Source organism: Diabrotica virgifera, chromosome 10 (assembly GCF_917563875.1).
Source record: "Diabrotica virgifera virgifera chromosome 10, PGI_DIABVI_V3a".
Classification (NCBI taxonomy): domain Eukaryota; kingdom Metazoa; phylum Arthropoda; class Insecta; order Coleoptera; family Chrysomelidae; genus Diabrotica; species Diabrotica virgifera.
This window is the reverse complement of record NC_065452.1, coordinates 26,973,979-26,994,582: the sequence shown is the minus strand read 5'-3', so window position 1 is coordinate 26,994,582 and position 20,604 is coordinate 26,973,979. Positions and strand designations below refer to the sequence as shown.

Here is a 20,604-nt window from a genome sequence, read left to right as displayed (position 1 = left end):
CTATGAAGTATACTGTTCAATTCAGTTCTTGAGGCAGTCAACAGAAAAACCAGTGTAGCCGGCCATATAAATACCAAAACAGTACAAGCCACTGCATATGCAGACGATATAGCTATCATTAGTAGGACCATGCAACGACTAATGAAAGCGTTCAAGGAAATTGATCCTGAAGCACGAACAAGGGGGCTTAAAATAAACGAAACACAAACGAAGTACAATGAAAACAATTTAACAGAACATCTGACAATGAAAATATTATCGCAATACACAACTATACCATCGAACGTGTGGATGCCTTCATATATCTGGGCACATAAATCAATCAAAAGAATTCCGTAAGTAGCGAAATTATTGCACGTATTTCCAGTGGAAATCGTACATACTATGCTAATAAAAGATTGATCACATTGAAATTATTAGTCCAAAAGAACGAGACAAATATATATGAAGAATATAAAAGAGTACGAAATGAATTAAACTCAATAGTAAGAAGGAAGAAAACAGAACATTGGGAAGCATTTTCAAAAGAGATTGAGCACGACTTTTATGCGGAATGCAAAAGGAAATCTGGAAAATTATAAGAGGTCAAAGAGCAGAGATGAAGAAATTTATAGAAGTAAAACATATTGATACAAATACATGGACAACTTACCTAAAAAGCCTCTATCAAACAACTAATCACGAAGAACTGGAAACACCAGGATTAGAATCGGATGAGCAAATAGAAATTAAAGAGGAAGATATAAAGAACGCCTTAAAAAAGCTGAAAAATCGAAAAGCTCCTGGAAAAAATGGAATAGCTAATGACCTTTTAAAATACGGAGGAGATAGACTTCACAAAGAACTGAATATCCTTATAAGTAAAATAATAAATACGGGAAGAATTCCAGAAGAATGGAGAACCACTCAAATGATAGCGTTATTTAAGAAAGGTGATTTACTGAGCACTATACTGAAACTCACAACAAAAATACTGATGGAGAAAATAATGGCGTGCATAATAATATATCGGATGAACAACAAGAATTTAGAAGTGGAAGATCATGTAACAATGCAGCTTTTGTGATAAGACAAATAGCGGAGAAATCATTAGAATATAACAAACCAACCTTTTTCAGTTTCATAGACCTAGAGAAAGCGTTTGATAAAATCCAATTAAAATATGTGATACACCTACTATCTGACAAAAATTTACCACTGGATATCATAAAACTGATAGAAAACATATATGTAAGAAATAAAATAGAAATGAAAGTCAATGGAATAATAACAGAACCCATAGAAACAAACACAGGTATCAGGCAAGGAGATTCACTAAGCCCTCTACTGTAAACATAATGTTTAACATAAAGAGGGTACAATATGGGCGATAGAGAGATAAAAATAGTCTGTTACGCTGATGACACCGTGTTAGTAGCAGAGTGCGAAGACGACCTACAAAGATTACTGTACGAGTTCAACATTAACGCAAAAGAAATGAATATGAAAATATCAGCCCAAAAAACAAAAAGCTTAGTAATTGCCAAAGAACCAATAAGATGCAAATTGGAGTTAGACAATCAAATTATACAACAAGTAATGACTTTCAAATACCTGGGAATTAATCTATAAGCCGACAACAATATCGAAGAAGAGGTAAAAGACCAAATAATTAAATCCAGTAGAACGGCCGGATGCCTAAACGACACAATTTGAAAAAACAAACACCTAAGATTGGAAACAAAGGCCCGAATATATAAGTCAGTTATTGGGCCAATTATGATTTACATGGCCGAAACAAGACCAGATACAAGCAAAACACGAAGACATCTGGAGACCAACGAAATGAAGATCATAAGAAGGATTGCTGGAAAAGGACTACAAGATAGGGTAAGAAGTGGGGAAATCAGACGCATATGTGGGGTAGACAATATAATACCTGGGTAAAGAACAGAAAAGAAGAGTGGAATGAGCAAAAAGCAAGATGTCTTAATCAAGGATAGTAAGAATAGCCAGGGACAAGTCACCGTTAGGCAGGAGAAGTATAGGACGCCCAAGGAAAAGATAGAATGACAACTTAGAGGCAGAATGAAAGGCACCGTTGAAGAAAAACAGGCAGTATTGCCTATATAAAAGGAGAAGAAGAAGAAGAAGAAATTATTAGACAAAAGAACAAAAATGACTATCTACAGAATATTGATTAGACGCGTAGTAAACTATGGTTGTGAAACCTTAGTAATGACAAAAAAGATGAAGCCTAACTCAAGACATTTAAAAGAAAGATACTTAGAAAAGTGTATGGCCCGATGCAAGAGGAAAATAGCATATGGAAAATAAGAAGAAACGACGAAATTAATGAATTAAATAAAGGGTACGATATGGTAATATTTGCGAACAGGGCCCCCGTAAGAACTACTGGCGCCTGTGTGCAAAAAAGGATTTTGGCGCCCCTTGTCATTTCATGGGCATAGGTATTTTGATAATTTTTTTTTATTTATTTTTTTGGGGTCCGAACAAATAATCCCCGGACCAATAATCCCAGACAAAAAATCCCCACAAATTATCCCTGGACAAAAAATCCCCGGACAAATAATCCCCGGACAAAAAATTCCCACAAAAAAACCCGGACAAATATTCCCCACAATTTTTTTTGGACAAAATATCACCACAAAAAATCCCGGACAAAAAATCCCCACGAATTATTTGTTGCCGGATAATTCTCTAAATGTTTTTCCGAAATTTTACTAAATTTCGAATTCCAATTCCATGTCGAAATCTTCAAATTTTACATTAATCGTCCAACACTACATGGAATACAATTTTTACGTACATCCAGCTCGACCAAAATAGCCGAGTTGGGCGTACAGAAGAAACTAACTGCTGTAACGCAAATGCATCTAAGTAACTCCTTTGTACAAGTTAGAATAGTGGGAATAATATCAAACGGTTTCTGCGTAAATTCTGGACTGAGACAGGGAGATCCGTTGTCAGCATTGTTGTTTAATCTGGCCTTAGAATATGTCATGCCAAAAATTTATCCAAAAATCAGACCAGACATAGCTACTCGGGAAGAGGCCAGATGGGAGAAGGTCTGTAGGACGGCCTAGAAAAAGGTGGAAAGATGCAGTCAGAGGAGATTTGGAGAAAATGGGAGTGAGACAATGGGAAAGAGTGGCATAGGACCGACAAACATGGAAGGCAATAATAAACGCGGCAAAGACTCTCCAAGAGTTATAACGACATTGATGATGATGATGACTAAATATTTTTGACGCTAAATGTACAAAAAGGAACAGGTTTTTTGGATTACAATCAAGATTATCGTTATCAACACCAGCAGTTATCATCAAGAATATGCAATGTACTGGACATACTTATTCAAAACAGAGTGAGCAAAAGATTTAATCCAATAATTACAACATGATTCCCACAGCCTTAGCTCATTCCCCATATCAGTCTCTCCCACGATTTTTGAAAAAACTCACACTTTTTTGTCACGTAAAATTTGTTTGTCCGGGATTTTTTGTGGGGATATTTTATCCAAAAATATTTGTAGGGATTATTTGTCCGGGATTTTTTGTCCGGGGATTATTTGTCCGGGGATTATTCGTTCGGGGATTTTTTTGTCTGGAGATTTTTTGTCCAGGGATAGTTTGTGGGGATTTTTTTTCGGGATTATTTGTCCTAGCTTCAATCCACAGGGTGCCAAAATTTCAACATTTTTTTTAAACAAATTCACAAAAAAAATTTATTTCGAACAATTTTTTTTTAGATAACTTGGGTCATTCTGAGTAAAAAAGGTCCCTTGTCATTTTTCTCTAAAATGGATTGTTGTAGAGTTATACGCGATTTAAGATTTGAAAAATACGAAAATGGCCATATAACTCGACAACAATCAATTCTAGAGAAAAATCACAAGATACCTTTTTTGCTCAAAATGACCCAAATTATCTAAAAAAAAATTGTTCAAAGTAAAAAAATTATTTTTGTGAATTTGTTTAAAATAAATTGTTTAAACAATTTTTCGACCAAGAAACCGCCTGGAACCCTGTGGATTTGTTATAGGACCTTTTTTGAGTAAGTTTTTGCAAAGAAATCTAATCGAAATAATTTGCTAACTTGGGCAACCATACAGCCTGGACTATAGCGCTATTTGTTAATAATTAAAAACAACAGCTTTGTAATAAAATAATGACAAAAATTTCTTCAGAATGTTGAAGGAGGGGTTTTAAACTTTGACTTGGCCGCTTTTTGACTTTCATAATAATAATTTTTAATTGAGTTATTAAGCCTTGAAAATGGTCATTTTCGCATTTTTTTAATTTTAAATTGCATATAACTCGACAAAAATCAATTTGAGTGAAAAATGACAACAGACCTTTTTTACTCAGAAGGACCCAACTAAAAAAATTTGTTCGAAATGAAAAATTATTTTGTGAATTTGTTTAAAAAAAAAACAATTTTTCGTCCACGGCACCCTGTGAATTTGTTATTAGGACCTCTTTTTGAGTTAGTTTGTGCAAAAAAATCGAAACGGAATAATTTCGCAAAGGGGGCGACGATACAGTCCGGTCTAATTAGTTATTTGATAGGTAGGCGATTTTCAAATATTGTCGATTCATCATTTAAGCGCCGCAGAATCGTTCGCTTATCGATGAGATAGAATTATCGCCCACACACTATTGCTCAACCAATGTGTTTGGAATTTTTCCACGAAATCAGCGCATAGTTAGGTATTTCTTATCTACAGTTGGGTGTTTGTTATTTTTATAGCGGGATTTTTTATTTTATGTTTATAGAAAGACTAAAAATGTCATCCAAGATCCAAACAAAATAAAACTGAACTATTTAATTTCTCAACTTTTATTTTAAAATTAATTTTTGCGCTTTTATTTTTTTTTGTAAATATTTTTGCACTTTTTGACCGTCGGTTTTGGCGCCCCTACAGGACGGCGCCCGTGTGCACTGCACACTTTGCACATATGGTAGCGGGGGCCCTGTTTGCGAAAAGTTAACGACTACCATTTCTCGGACATGCCTATAGATAAGAAGGTAGAAAAATAACAACGAAAATCTTACAATGGAAGCCGACAGGAAGACAAAAAAAGGAAGGCCCAGAAAGAAATGGTTGCATAACGTGAAAGACGACCTAAAAACTAGACTGAATGTAAGACAACGGAGAAGAAGAGCACAAGAGAAGTCTGAATGGAAAGAGTTAGCCAGACAGGCAAAGACCCATCCAGGATTATGAGGCCAAAAGAGGAAGAAGAAGAACGCGGGATTTTACTACGTGGTGTAACTCAGCTACACAGTTGATACAAGAGGCTACTGTAATATTTTAAATGAATGCATTAGCAAGTAAGATAAGTATTTTTTACATAAAAATAGGATTAAATAAATAATTATTGTTTTACATATTTTCTAGACGTACCATATAACTTACTTTTATTTAATTGGAAATGTTCTGAAAATTAATTTAAATGCATTAATTAAATAATAATTTCTGACATAATTTATAAAATAAGCAATTAAAATTAGAGAGTCAATTAAAATTAAAACTTAAGCTAAAAATCTCAAACAAGAATAAGACATATCTCTGTAAATGTCGTGTCAATAACTATAAATAATAACTTTTTTTACTTTTTCAATGTACATAAATTCTCAGCCTGGTAAACATAGTTAATCAGTCTAATGACCATATAAGAAGAGGCAATAATATGCCATATTTTGATCTAAATTTTATAGAAACATTCTTACAATACAGTAATTTAAAAACATAATGAGACATCGTTAATACAAAAACCAAAATGTACAGTAATACTGAGGACAAACTGCAATAAATAGCTATAAAGGAAGGAAAGGCTTGGAAATGCACTTAAAAGTTATAAAAACTGACTTCATATCAGTAAAACTTAGGAAATCGTATTACTTTAGTTCAACTCTACACGATGACGTATAATGATAGATATATAACGATAGATTTGGATATTAGACTTATTTCTGAAAATAATCTGATTTTAAATCTGAAATTTGTTCTTCCGTATACTATAGCTATAGGCTATAGCTGATCAACTTTGATATGTTTAATGAAACAAATAGTCTAAGAAATGATATAAGGTCGATTGGCACCCATCTGTTTAATGGATAAAAAATATTGGATATATAATTTAGTATGTTAACAATTATAAAAACAAGTGGTGTCAGTTCTAATTTTGTTCTGACTATAATTAATTAATATAATTAAAAAAATGATTTTTTTATTAATAACAACAATTCGATACGGCAGGTATTATTTTAGATTTTTTGGATCATTCCAAACAAAAAAGGTTGTTTGTAATTCTTCTCTTAAGTTGATCGTTTTTGAGTTATAAACAATTTAAAACTGAAAAAAGAACAAAAGATGACGATTTCAAGGCTCAAACACATAAGTAAAAAATATCATTTTTGAAATTATGAAGTACTTTAATTCAAGTTCAAACCTGATTCTATCAGTTTTTGATAAGTATTTTGGACTTATTTCATTTAAAACATTGTTATTTAGTTGTTAATGCAGCACGATCCCATAGAGAATCTTCCACATTAACAATTGAAAAAATATATTTTAGAATAAAACATGTCAAAAATTCTTACCAGCACCTTATAGAAAAAGGTTTAAACTTAAATTTAGGTACTTGATGATTACAAAAATAATATTTTTTACTTATACTTTTGAGCCTTGAAAATCGTCATCTTTCATTCTTTTTTCAGTTTTTAAATTGTTTATAACTCGAAAACGATCAACTTAAGAGAAAATCTACAGAAGACCTTTTAATAGAATGATAAAAAAAGAATGTGTGTGTACTTTGTACGCACGTAAGAAGTTACACTTCTATTATATAATTTCAACGAAATCTACTAAACTGTTTATTTGTATTTTATTTAAATATTACACTCATTGTAATGCTTACCTAGCCCTTTCAAAAAATTTTTATTAAAACAATACCAAAAATTAAAGAAAAAGAATATGAATCGTCCGGATTCGAACCCGGGACCTCTCGATCTGTCGTCGAATGCTCTACGAACGAAGCTATCATCGCTCTGTTTACGTGACATCTCGGACATAATTACAAATCACGGTGACAAATAGATCAAGTGAAGTATAAAGATGTTATAATAGATACTTATTATCTTACTCCCAAGGAAGACAAATCCAAAGACACAAAAATTATAATAAATAATATATTTACTGAAGACACTAATATATTCTTTTCATACCTTATTATTTGCACTGATACATACATAACTTGAAAGGTTAGCAACGAACTTCATACTGTCTGTGTGCGCATGCGCCCAGAATAATAAAAATGTACTCTCAATCGCGTCTAAAGAAGTATAACTTCAAAAAATGAAATAATACCTGCCAGGGTAGAATTTTTTTTAAATTATAAAAAAAGTATTTTTTTAATTATTAATTAATTACAGTCAGAACAAAATTAGATCGGGCTCCCTTTGTTTTTTATAAATTGTTAACATACTAAATTACATAATCCAATAATTTTTATCCATTAAGCAGATCGGTGCCGATCGACCTTATGTCGGATCCTCTATTAAAACTAATATTATTGTAAGTTGATTTAGCGTATATTTATGATATTTTGTATAAGGATATCAAAAATTGATTTTAGTTGAGTATTTCAATATTTTTTCAAAACATTTAACAAAGATAAGATTTTGACAAAAATTTTGAAGTTAGATGATTAGGGTGGATAACCTAACTAAAAGAATATCAATTTTTGATGTCTGGCATGTAGAATAGGGTGTTTCTTTAAAAATAGCAAAGTTGATAGCCACTTTTAATGAAAGGAAACCAAACTTTAAATAAAAAAGAACATTTTATAGACAAGGAAGTGCAAATTTTTCGATTTCTATACATGGATGTAATGTAAATTTTACCGGTGCCCACATACGAGAGACAAACATCTGAGACTCGATGCACACTTGTGTGTTCTCAAGCTGCGTGCATGCTGCGAGCAAGCTACGTGCGATCGCTAACGGTTCAGCAGTACATGAGTTAAATTTATTCACTGCGTACTCGAGCGAGCCGCGGCGTACAAGCTGCTTGCAAGTGACTTGCAGGCCGCGTGGACCAAGAGCACGCCAGTTTCTGCTACGCCGCTTGAAAACAAGTCGGGCGGTTTGGCAGACTGTGCTGGGCAATCGTTCAGTACACGTTGATCGCACGATCGATTTCAACGTAGATACAGAGCTGTTTATTTCTGGCTTATATTGACGCCGAGAAACCTCTGAAATGTAAATTGACGGGAAACTTGGAGAATCGACGCACATTTGCGTGCACGCTGCTTGTTTTCAAACCAAGTTACTCGTCAACACACATTTGAGCGGCTTATCGGGGTCAATACACGCCAGAAATAAACAGCTCTCTATCTACGTTGAAATCCATGGCGCGGTCAACGTGTACTCACTGACTGCTCAGCACAAACTGCCAAACCGCCTGACTTGTTTTCAAGCCGCGTGCACGTGGAGGCGTAGCAGTAACAGGCGTGCTCTCGGTCCACGCGGCTTGCAAGTCACTTGCAAGCAGTTTGCACACCGCGGCCCAACTCAAGTGTGCAGTGAATAAATTCAACTCACGTACTGCCAAACCACCAGCATCGAGCCTTAGATGTTATGAATATATCTATAAAACAGGGAAGATACAAATGAACTCGAAATATCAAACCTGAAAGATGTAAGAGAAAAAATGTATCACTGTCGAGCATATAATTAAGGTAATCCCGTAAATTGAATTTATTTTAGAAATTATTATTATTATTATTTATCTATTTTCGGTTGTAACATAGTTTACTCTTGGATTGCTTGAAAAAAATTATTGCTGTTGCTGTTTTGATAAGTATTGGAGATAAAGGCTTTGATATTAGGCCCCTTACCCTAATTCCTAAAAACCATTATTAGCATAGTATTTGTTTCTGTGGTTTTAACCAATTGTAAAATTGTTTGTGTAGTGTTGTCACTGTCAGTGTATTGCAATATGAGCATAGGTTCTGTTGTGACGGCGTTAGAACATGGCCACGGCCACGGAAACGTTGGTGTAAGCCTCTAAAGTGTGCAACGAGTATGAAGGTATGAAGAGACTGGTCTCATTATTCGAAGACCTGGTTCAGGTTGAGGCATAATTACAACAGAGATGACAGCTTTGTCCTTTCTAGTGCTTTGAGAAACCGAACAGTCATGGCAGTTTCTCTTTGAAATCATCTGCAAGAAGTGAGAAATATAAACGTAAGTGAATGGACAGTTAGGAGGAGACGTCATGCTGTTTGTGTTTCTTCTTAAACTAAAATAACTTCGCCGCCGCTTTCCCGTGAATACCGAATTGCCAGATGAAATTTTGCCCGAGAACACTTAGCCTGGGCAATACAGGATGGAGTTTATCGGGAATGGGACATTGACTACGCATATGTTTTAGAAAAGCATGTTATATCGTTTATGGTTATTATTGAAGACGACGCAACATTTATGCATGATATTGTATGTCCCCACACTGCTCGAATAGTTACTGTTACTGAGTATCTTGATGAGGTTCAAATCACACGATTAGTTTGGCCTGCTCGCAGTCCAGATATTAATCCCATGGAACATGTTTGGGATGAGACGAAAAGACGTTTACGCAGTCATGTGTCGGCCCCCAGAAAACATGAAAGCTTCGCTACATATTGGTTCAGGAATGGAACAATCTTCTGCACAATGTGATCCAAAATCTGATCCAAAGCATGCCTCGTCATTTGTAAGCTGTTATCACTGCCAGAGGAAGGAATACTCGCTACTGAAGATCTTAAAAGTAAACAGCACATCAAATTAAAATTGACCCTTTTCAATATTTATGAAATCAAAGGAAAATTGTTCATTTTCATTACTGTCAATAAACTTTGATGAAAAAACGTTACAACTGAAAATAGTTACAAAAGAATAATCATTTTAAAAATGAATTCAAATTACGGGGTGACTCTAGTTTGATGCTCGGCAGTATATATATATGTATACAGTATATCCCTGTAAGTTGGAACCATATGGAACATTTTATTATTAAGTTTACGAAAAAAAGTTATTCTTCATAAAAAGCTCTACATGGTCTAAAATCTGAGATTCAACCATCAGATATCAAATTTTTTGAATATTATACGAAGTATGTCAAAAAATATTAATTTCGCTCAAGACTAAAGTCGCTTTATTTTTCAAAATATTGAAAATTGCTATTAGGAAAAGTTGTTTGAAATTAAGAACTATATTGTAATATGCAATTACATCCTTTTAATTGAATTTTTTTTTTGAAAAATTATGGATAACCAACATTATTTTCAGTTAAGTATTTTAATTCTGATAACTCTTTCATTATCAATTTTACGAAAAAAAGTGATTCTTCATAAAAAGTTCTGCATGGTATAAAACCTAAAATACAACCATCCTACATCAAATTTTATCAATTTTATACGAGGTATGTCAAAAAAGATGAATTTCGATCTAGAGTAAAGTAGTTTTATCGTTCAGAATATTTCAATTAGAAGGATGTAATTACATATTGGAACATAGTTTTTAATTCTAAACAACTTTTCATAATCACAATTTTCGATATTGTGAAAAATAAAGGTATTTTACTCTTAAGCGAAATTCATGTTTTGACATACCTCGTATAAAATTGAAAAAATTCGATATAAGATGGTTGGTTATATTTTAGGTTTTAGACAATGCAGAACATTTTATAAAGAATACCTTTTTTCGTAAAAGTAGTAATAAAATAATTATTTTAATTGAAATCACTGAGTGCTGGTTATTCATAATATAAGAAAAATTTTCAAACATTTTTTTTTAATTAGAAGAATGTACATAATTGCATATTATAATAGAGTTCTTAATTCCAAACAACTTTTCATAACAATTTTCAATATTGTGAAAAATAGAGCTACTTTATTGTTGATCGAAATTCATATTTTTTGACATACCTTGTATAATATTCATAAAATTTGATATCTGAAGGTTGAATTCTAGGTTTTTGACTATGCGGAGCTTTTTATGAAGAATAACTATTTCTCGTAAAATTAATAATAAAAAAGTTTTCCATATGGTTCCAACTTACAGGGACATACTGTATAAAATATACCTATATGTATTATTGTACAAAGATTTATGAATAGAAGAGAATTTTGATGTCACATCTTGTAAGTTTATATTTTACCGATTTGGTTTAAATCTATAGTCAAAGTATTGGTACTTAATAACTTGAAAATTATTGCTTTATGACGGCAAATCGTCTGGTTTTTCATTGCCTTCCTCTTTCTTTTGTTTAATGCATGGAACGATGCTCCAAAGACTAGCTCCTATGGAAAGGGCGATTCCAAGACAAATGAAAAGAGATACATATGATTGTACACGAGAATACCAGAGACCACATAAAGGAGGTCCAATTAATTGCAAAATACCATTAACAAATAGACCCATGCCATAAGTAGATTGCAGTCGTTCTTCTCCCAACATGTCTGCCATTACAATTGCGGTTATACCTACATATGTACCTGAAGCTAGTCCAAAAAGTGCTGAGAATGCTGCAATAGCCCAATAATTTAAAAATAAAGGCATTATTCCTAGGGAAATACCGGAAATAAGGAGTCCTCCTACGAAATAAAAGCATTTGGGAAATGATGTTAAGTCTGATAGAGCTGATCCTCCTATTCTACCAACTAAGTCAAGAGCAGATACGATAGATAGTAGCATTGCTCCTTGGTCTTTATCGAAACCTAAAGTCTGAGCGTAAGAAGGCAATAATATGATAAAATTGGTATAACTTATAGCATTGGTGGCATTGGAAATAAGAATAACTAAATAAATAGGATCTTTTAACAATGATAAGTCAAGCAATTTGGGTCTCTTTGGTTGTTCTTCTTCTGCAACAGCTGCATTCTTGGATTTCGTAGAACGCAAACTGAACGAACTGGCAAATATTTCTGGTTGTAGAGTTAGCGTACTACCGTGGTATGGAGTGCTAACATACTGAAAGGAACTGGTCGAAGTACTTCTTCGTGGAGCGATTGACCTGCGCCTACTACTAGGAAGACGACTTTGAGAATATATATCCATCGCTGGATTTCCATTTCCTTTCTCTGGTACAGCATGAAGCGTAGAATTGCTATGAATACTATCCCTAGCTTTTGCCTTTAATATTTCTTGGCGACCCTGAGGCATACTAATTTTTCGCTCCCTTTGCAAAGATTTCAAGTTTTGCATAGCTACACTGGAAGCGCTACGATTAAAATTGCCTGTTGAGCTTTCTATGTGCTCTAAGAATGAGTCGTTGTGCGGAATGTTATGTAGAGACGTTAGACTATCATCGTGACTAATACTAAATTTGGGCCTGTCTTCTTTTTCTTGTGCAGGTTCTATTTTTTCTTTCTTCATGTGTTCTTCTACCTTATCGTAAAAGAGAGATGCCACAAAAACGTTAAGCGTCAATCCTCCCATTATTAATACAGCACCTCTATATCCATACGTCACTAGAAGCACCCGAAGTAATGGCGGAATGATAATAGATCCAAATGCGGAACCAGATATGCAAATGCCATTTGCTACTCCTCTTAATTTAAGAAAATAGCTACACACTATATAAACCGTTGGTGGGAATGACAGTCCTGCTCCTATCCCTACAAGGACTCCATAACTAACGTACAGAAAGTAAACAGAATTTGCCCAAAAGCTTAATATCATACCACCAGCTGCACTTATCCCGCCTAATATCGTCACTGTCCTGTACGAGTATTTTACAGATAGTATACTGGAAACAGGACCTGCAACAAAAGTTTTATTTATTAAAGTTCTAAATAGAGCACTGTTTACATGTAGGCGCATAATTCTACTATGAACTTATTTTTTGAATTCGCTTTAAGAAGAATAAGGTAGGGGAGAGTTTGACAAAACGGGATACCATTCTTGTTTATTTTTATTACGGAAAAAATGTTAAAGAAATTATCATATTATTTTTTATAGGTATAACATTTATCGAAGCACACAAAAAACATATGATAACTCTTTCATTATCAATTTTACGAAAAAAAGTGATTCTTCATAAAAAGTTCTGCATGGTATAAAACCTAAAATACAACCATCCTACATCAAATTTTATCAATTTTATACGAGGTATGTCAAAAAAGATGAATTTCGATCTAGAGTAAAGTAGTTTTATCGTTCAGAATATTTCAATTAGAAGGATGTAATTACATATTGGAACATAGTTTTTAATTCTAAACAACTTTTCATAATCACAATTTTCGATATTGTGAAAAATAAAGGTATTTTACTCTTAAGCGAAATTCATGTTTTGACATACCTCGTATAAAATTGAAAAAATTCGATATAAGATGGTTGGTTATATTTTAGGTTTTAGACAATGCAGAACATTTTATAAAGAATACCTTTTTTCGTAAAAGTAGTAATAAAATAATTATTTTAATTGAAATCACTGAGTGCTGGTTATTCATAATATAAGAAAAATTTTCAAACATTTTTTTTTAATTAGAAGAATGTACATAATTGCATATTATAATAGAGTTCTTAATTCCAAACAACTTTTCATAACAATTTTCAATATTGTGAAAAATAGAGCTACTTTATTGTTGATCGAAATTCATATTTTTTGACATACCTTGTATAATATTCATAAAATTTGATATCTGAAGGTTGAATTCTAGGTTTTTGACTATGCGGAGCTTTTTATGAAGAATAACTATTTCTCGTAAAATTAATAATAAAAAAGTTTTCCATATGGTTCCAACTTACAGGGACATACTGTATAAAATATACCTATATGTATTATTGTACAAAGATTTATGAATAGAAGAGAATTTTGATGTCACATCTTGTAAGTTTATATTTTACCGATTTGGTTTAAATCTATAGTCAAAGTATTGGTACTTAATAACTTGAAAATTATTGCTTTATGACGGCAAATCGTCTGGTTTTTCATTGCCTTCCTCTTTCTTTTGTTTAATGCATGGAACGATGCTCCAAAGACTAGCTCCTATGGAAAGGGCGATTCCAAGACAAATGAAAAGAGATACATATGATTGTACACGAGAATACCAGAGACCACATAAAGGAGGTCCAATTAATTGCAAAATACCATTAACAAATAGACCCATGCCATAAGTAGATTGCAGTCGTTCTTCTCCCAACATGTCTGCCATTACAATTGCGGTTATACCTACATATGTACCTGAAGCTAGTCCAAAAAGTGCTGAGAATGCTGCAATAGCCCAATAATTTAAAAATAAAGGCATTATTCCTAGGGAAATACCGGAAATAAGGAGTCCTCCTACGAAATAAAAGCATTTGGGAAATGATGTTAAGTCTGATAGAGCTGATCCTCCTATTCTACCAACTAAGTCAAGAGCAGATACGATAGATAGTAGCATTGCTCCTTGGTCTTTATCGAAACCTAAAGTCTGAGCGTAAGAAGGCAATAATATGATAAAATTGGTATAACTTATAGCATTGGTGGCATTGGAAATAAGAATAACTAAATAAATAGGATCTTTTAACAATGATAAGTCAAGCAATTTGGGTCTCTTTGGTTGTTCTTCTTCTGCAACAGCTGCATTCTTGGATTTCGTAGAACGCAAACTGAACGAACTGGCAAATATTTCTGGTTGTAGAGTTAGCGTACTACCGTGGTATGGAGTGCTAACATACTGAAAGGAACTGGTCGAAGTACTTCTTCGTGGAGCGATTGACCTGCGCCTACTACTAGGAAGACGACTTTGAGAATATATATCCATCGCTGGATTTCCATTTCCTTTCTCTGGTACAGCATGAAGCGTAGAATTGCTATGAATACTATCCCTAGCTTTTGCCTTTAATATTTCTTGGCGACCCTGAGGCATACTAATTTTTCGCTCCCTTTGCAAAGATTTCAAGTTTTGCATAGCTACACTGGAAGCGCTACGATTAAAATTGCCTGTTGAGCTTTCTATGTGCTCTAAGAATGAGTCGTTGTGCGGAATGTTATGTAGAGACGTTAGACTATCATCGTGACTAATACTAAATTTGGGCCTGTCTTCTTTTTCTTGTGCAGGTTCTATTTTTTCTTTCTTCATGTGTTCTTCTACCTTATCGTAAAAGAGAGATGCCACAAAAACGTTAAGCGTCAATCCTCCCATTATTAATACAGCACCTCTATATCCATACGTCACTAGAAGCACCCGAAGTAATGGCGGAATGATAATAGATCCAAATGCGGAACCAGATATGCAAATGCCATTTGCTACTCCTCTTAATTTAAGAAAATAGCTACACACTATATAAACCGTTGGTGGGAATGACAGTCCTGCTCCTATCCCTACAAGGACTCCATAACTAACGTACAGAAAGTAAACAGAATTTGCCCAAAAGCTTAATATCATACCACCAGCTGCACTTATCCCGCCTAATATCGTCACTGTCCTGTACGAGTATTTTACAGATAGTATACTGGAAACAGGACCTGCAACAAAAGTTTTATTTATTAAAGTTCTAAATAGAGCACTGTTTACATGTAGGCGCATAATTCTACTATGAACTTATTTTTTGAATTCGCTTTAAGAAGAATAAGGTAGGGGAGAGTTTGACAAAACGGGATACCATTCTTGTTTATTTTTATTACGGAAAAAATGTTAAAGAAATTATCATATTATTTTTTATAGGTATAACATTTATCGAAGCACACAAAAAACATATAGCTATTTTTAATGACTGGAAAATAGTAAAAAAATATTTATTAAAGTCCTGCACATCCCGTTTTAGCATACCACGGTTGGATAAAACGGGATAGGTTCACAATATTTAATTTTTTGCATAAAATTATCTAAAAAGTATATTTAAGTAGATATATAACTGCAAAGCAAAATTTACCTTTGAAAAACAATATCTTCAGTAGTCAGAAACTCAAAAATAGGCCTTTTTATGTTGTATTGCAAAATGGGAAATAAGACCTTTTATTTAGGACTAGGTACGTATATCAGAACAAAAGTCACATAAAAATATGTTGTTCTTTTCTGTAGTATGAGAACACGCTTTATGGCTATTTAAAAAACTAATAGGCCAGCTAATAAAACGGGACATAAAAAATTGTATCCCATTTTATCCAACTTATAAGTGTCCCGTTTTGTCCAACTCAGACATTTTTCAAAACAAAAATGGATCCTGCCTAAACGTGAAAGTAAAATTAGATAGACCGCACATGAGAATATTCGTTAATGAGTGCTTAATTAAATGTAATAGTCACTGGAATTATATGTTTAGATATGTAGGCAAAAGCTAAGGGACAAAATATATGTAAATGATGATCTAACGAAAGACGAAAGGGAAATACAAGCCAAAATTAGAATAATGGCTAGAGAGCAGTGAAACAAAGGAAAAATCACAAAAATAGGGTACCAGATATTAATAGTAAACAATGAACTATGGAAATGGAACAAAGAAAGCGGGCAAATGGAAAAAATAAAATAGACATCTCAAAAAACTAGAATCAGATGCAGACGAAGATGAATCAACAAAGACGACACCGCAGGGAACACGGACACAAAAAAAGGAAATCAAAAAACAAATTAATAAAATAACAGAAGAAATGGTAAAAGCAGCAACTTGGAATATAAGAGGATCCTATCAGGAAGGAAAGCTGAAGCATTTAATAAACGAAGTTAAGAAATGTAAGTTTGATCTAGTAGCTCTACAAGAGACAAAACAATTGGGGCAGGGTAGCCAGGAAATAGACGACTATATATTTTTCAATAGCGGAGGCACTAACAGACTGCTGGATACAGGTTTTATAATAAGTAAAAAATTGAAAGAATTTGTTTCAGACTTTAAAGCAATTTCGGACATGATGTGCACTTTCAGATTAAAAGGTAAATACCAAAAAATAACATTTGTTAATATACATGCACCCTCGGAGGAAAAAGGAATGGATCTGAAAGAGCAATTTGATAGCAAATTAGATGAAGTATATGAGGCTATACCCAAGTATGATATGAAGATCATTCTAGGAGACGCTAATGCCAAAATAGGCAGAGAAGAAATATTAATGCCCACTATAGGCAAGCACAGTTTACATCCGGAGACTAACGAAAATGGATATTTCCTGGTAGATTTTGCCAAAGAAAAGGGACATAATAAAAAGTACGTACCACCAACGAAAGGACATTTATAAGGGAACATGGAAATCTCCAGACGGCCGTACAGTCAACCAGATCGACCATGTTTTAATTGAGAAAAACGAAGAACACTGCATAACAAAGGTGAGAACATATAGAGGACCTGATATGGACTCAGACCACTATTTGGTCGGAATATGGATGAAACAATTAGTACCAACTCTTCGAAATAAAAAGAGATTAAAATACGAAAGAAACAAACCAATCAGATTACAGACAGAATGTGAGCAAACGTTGTATGGACAAATTATTAACAACAAATTAGAGAGCATAGTGGATGAAAGGAATGTAGAATGCATGTGGGGAACATTAAAAGATGTAATTAAAGAAGCAGCAAATATTTCCAGCACCAATGACAACAAAAAGAAAAAACAAAAAGAATGGTTTGATGAAGAATGTGAACAATCATTGGAAGAACGGGCCAAGCTACGATTAAAAATGCTAACTCAAGGAACAAGAGAAGCGTAGGAAAATTACACTAAACAAAGAAATAGAACCAAAAAATACTACAAGAAAAAAAAACATTATGAAGCTAAACTGAAAAATATAGAGGAAAGCTACAAAAATAATCAAATTAGGAACCTGTACCAAGGGATAAAAAATGAAAAACGAGGGCACCAACCGAAAACTGTACATTATAAAGACAAAAATGGAGAAATGATTATGGGTGAACCAGCGATATTAGAACGCTGGAAGCAGTACTTTGATGAGCTTCTAAATGGACCTGAAAAGACAGACGATAATAACGAGGAAACAGAGGATCTAGCAAATGAAATACAAAATCAACAGGGTGAAGACTATAAGCGAAATTCAGAATATCATCGATAAATTAAAAATAAACAAAAGCCCAGGAAGCGACGTCATAACGGCTGAAATGATTAAATTTGGAGGAAATCAGTTAGTAGAGAAAATCCATAAACTAATTAATAATATATGGGAACAAGAAATACTACCTGAGGAATGGACAGAAGCAATACTATGTCCTATTCACAAAAAAGGAAATATGGCTGATTGTCAGAATTATCGAGGCAGAGCGCTGCTAAACATAACGTATAAAATATTGGTTATGCATATTAAAAACAGATTAACAACGAAGGTTGATAAAAGCATAGGAGAATATCAAAATGGGTTCAGAAAAGGCAGAAGTACTGTGGATCAGGTGTTCACACTACGAGAAATACAGGCTGAAAGTTACGAATATAATAAAGACACCATGGTTCTTTTCATTGACTTTAAACAAGCTTTCGATAGAGTGAAAAGAAGCGAGTTATTCACAGCATTGCAAGACATGGACGTTTCTCCAAAGCTTATTAGAATTATAAAATTAACTCTCCAAAGAACAATGAATAAAGTCAAGATAAACAATACTATAACAGAAAGCTTTGAGGTCAAACAAGGAGTGCGGCAGGGTGATCCATTATCGTCTATAATGTTTAGCATATTACTAGAAAAGGTTATACAGGAAGCAAACATTAATAGAACAGGTCTGATCTACCACAAAAAACATCAGTGCTTGGCATTCGCAGACGATTTGGTAATCTTGGCTAGGAGCAAAATAGAACTTATAGAAACAGTCATGAAACTCGAGGAGAGGGCAGCAACCAAAGGATTGTATATAAATGAAGCAAAAACAAAGTATATGGAATGGACAAATAAGCAATTCGTTCGGGGGCAATACATAACAATGACAACAGCGAAGGGAACACAGTATAAATTCGAAGAAGTTGAGAGATTTAAGTACTTAGGAACTGTCTGAGGAGAGAGATATGAGCTGCTGAGAGTTATTATGCAAGGAAGGATCCAAGAAAAAAGAAGCATAGGAAGAAGACGCATCTCCTGGCTGAGGAACCTTAGAGAATGGTTTAACTGTAGTTCATTACAACTGTTCAGAGCAGCAGCCAACAAAGTGACCATAGCCATTATGATATCCAACCTCCGCTAGGAGATGGAACTTTAAGAAGAAGAATGAACTGTCTTCACAAGAGATCCTAACTGTGAAGAAGAAATACAAAAGAGAATTATGTCGGGCAACCGCGCTATATTTGCTCTTAATGGGTTGTTAAGAAGTAAAAATATATCACGAAGAGCAAAACTAAGAACTTACAAGACCGTAATAAGGCCGACAGTAACGTATGCTTCTGAAACATGGGTCACAACAAAAAAACATCAAGAGTTGTTATTAGTTTGGGAGAGGACAATGGGTAAGAAGAACAAATAAGGAACTAACTGAGCTCTATCAAGATCCTAACATACTAGCAGTAATTAAGGCGAAAAGACTTAGATGGTTGGGCCATGTGCAGAGGATGATTCCATCTAGAATTCCCAGAATGGTACTATCTAGTGCATTGGCAGGGAAAAGACGAAGAGGAAGACCGAGGTCACGATGGAGTAATGGAGTTAGAGAAGATATGAGAAGAATTAATGTAAGGAACTGGGAAAGAAAAGCGACTGACAAAAGGGAGTGGAAAAGAATAGTACATCAAGCCATGGGCCTACTAGGCTCGTAGTACTTACATATTATTATTATTATGTAGGCAATATAATGTAGAAAACAACGCACTTAAAAGTACAAAGTACCAAAAAAATATAGTCAAACAATTCTAAACACAACAACTTTTCATCAAATAATGGCATCGAGGTAAAACGAACTGAGAATGTTAAAATGACGACTGAGAACAAGTTTTTGTCGTTATCCGATTGATAGCAGCACTAGTTGGGTCTCTAGGCTAGGTATCCCGTTTTATCCGACTATCGCGTTTTATCCAACTCTCCCCTACATACAGGGTGATTGATTAGTGGGGTAAAGCTCCGTAAATTCGCTATAGTAATAGATAGCGGTAAAATTTAATAACAAAAATTGTAGCCAACGTTGAGCTTCACATTACAAAATTAGTTAGAATGTTACAGGGTGTTCGATAACATAGTGGCAGACCAAACTTAGGTTTTTTTAAATAACACCCTGTATTTTATTTTATATTCGAAATATTCTTAACTTCTCCATTACAAAAATATAAAGGTTTGGTATGTTATACAGGGTATTTACAAAGTTATAATAATATTATATGAAAATCGTAACAAGTTCAACTCCCCGTATAAATAAAAATAAACACAACGGCAATGGTTTATCAATGGTTTTTAATTTCAGCATTTTATAAATGCTAGAATAGTCCACAGGGCGATGCGAACTTTGAGAAAAAAAACACAGTTTAATTCGTACACCCGGTATACAATGACAGTTTACCTGTCTAGCAACAATATTATTACAGCGATATTGTTAATGAATAAGGCTATAGCATGGTACCTTCCAATCCTCTTACCTTACTTCAGCTATACATAAAATTGTCTTTATATAATATTGTAAACATAAAATAAAAACCAAAATAACAGGTGTTTAAAC

General features: G+C 33.8%; 1 protein-coding gene across 2 annotated transcripts in view; it reads right to left on the bottom strand.

Moving 5' to 3' along the window:
• Positions 1 to 1,596: 1,596 nt before the first annotated feature.
• Positions 1,597 to 20,604, bottom strand: part of LOC126893302 (monocarboxylate transporter 13) — a 265,737-nt gene continuing 246,729 nt past the window's right edge. Inside the window, exon 3 of one of the 2 annotated variants that reach the window (XM_050663332.1) lies at positions 1,597 to 12,809. In XM_050663332.1, the coding sequence (XP_050519289.1) occupies positions 11,266 to 12,809 (1,544 nt within the window). In that variant the 3' untranslated portion in view covers positions 1,597 to 11,265. The other variant, XM_050663331.1, reaches the window with a different exon arrangement.